The sequence below is a fragment of the Aplysia californica genome, unplaced genomic scaffold, assembly GCF_000002075.1.
Source record: "Aplysia californica isolate F4 #8 unplaced genomic scaffold, AplCal3.0 scaffold00457, whole genome shotgun sequence".
In the NCBI taxonomy this organism is placed as follows: Eukaryota; Metazoa; Mollusca; class Gastropoda; order Aplysiida; family Aplysiidae; genus Aplysia; species Aplysia californica.
Window position 1 is genome coordinate 363,662 of NW_004797727.1, and position 462 is coordinate 364,123.

The window sequence follows — 462 nt, forward strand, 5'->3', positions numbered from 1 at the left end:
ACACTCACACACACACACACACACTCACACACACACACACATACACACACTCACACATACACACTCACACACACACACACACACACATGTGTTTCCGTTGCCCCCACAGAGCCGGCCAGACATTCGAAGACTGTCTCAAACAGAGAGATGCAGACACCAACTGTGCCAGCCACCGCTCTGTCATCGACAACATGAGAAAACTCTACACCCAGGAGATCTCACAGAAAGGATGCTGTAAGTGCACCATCATCCAGTGCCAGATCTGACACAGACATCGGCGATCATGGTTTTCCATTCATTCCTTTGCTCGGATGCTCTTAAAAAAGGCTACGTTTCCCTGAACTTTCCACGTTACCCATTTGTTTAGGTTCCCTAAGTAGGTTGTTCTGGGCCTACCCCTGTCTCGTTTGCCTTCAATTTTGCCAGTGAGAGCTAGATGTTCCAGACCCTTATGTCTATTCA

General features: G+C 48.3%; 1 protein-coding gene across 1 annotated transcript in view; it reads left to right on the forward strand.

Moving 5' to 3' along the window:
• LOC106012678 overlaps window positions 1–462 on the forward strand; it is a gene marked incomplete in the record, with an annotated part of 11,140 nt that overhangs the window by 4,565 nt on the left and 6,113 nt on the right. The window contains 1 exon segment of the mRNA XM_013086347.2: window positions 110–234. Coding sequence (XP_012941801.1) covers window positions 110–234 — 125 coding nt within the window.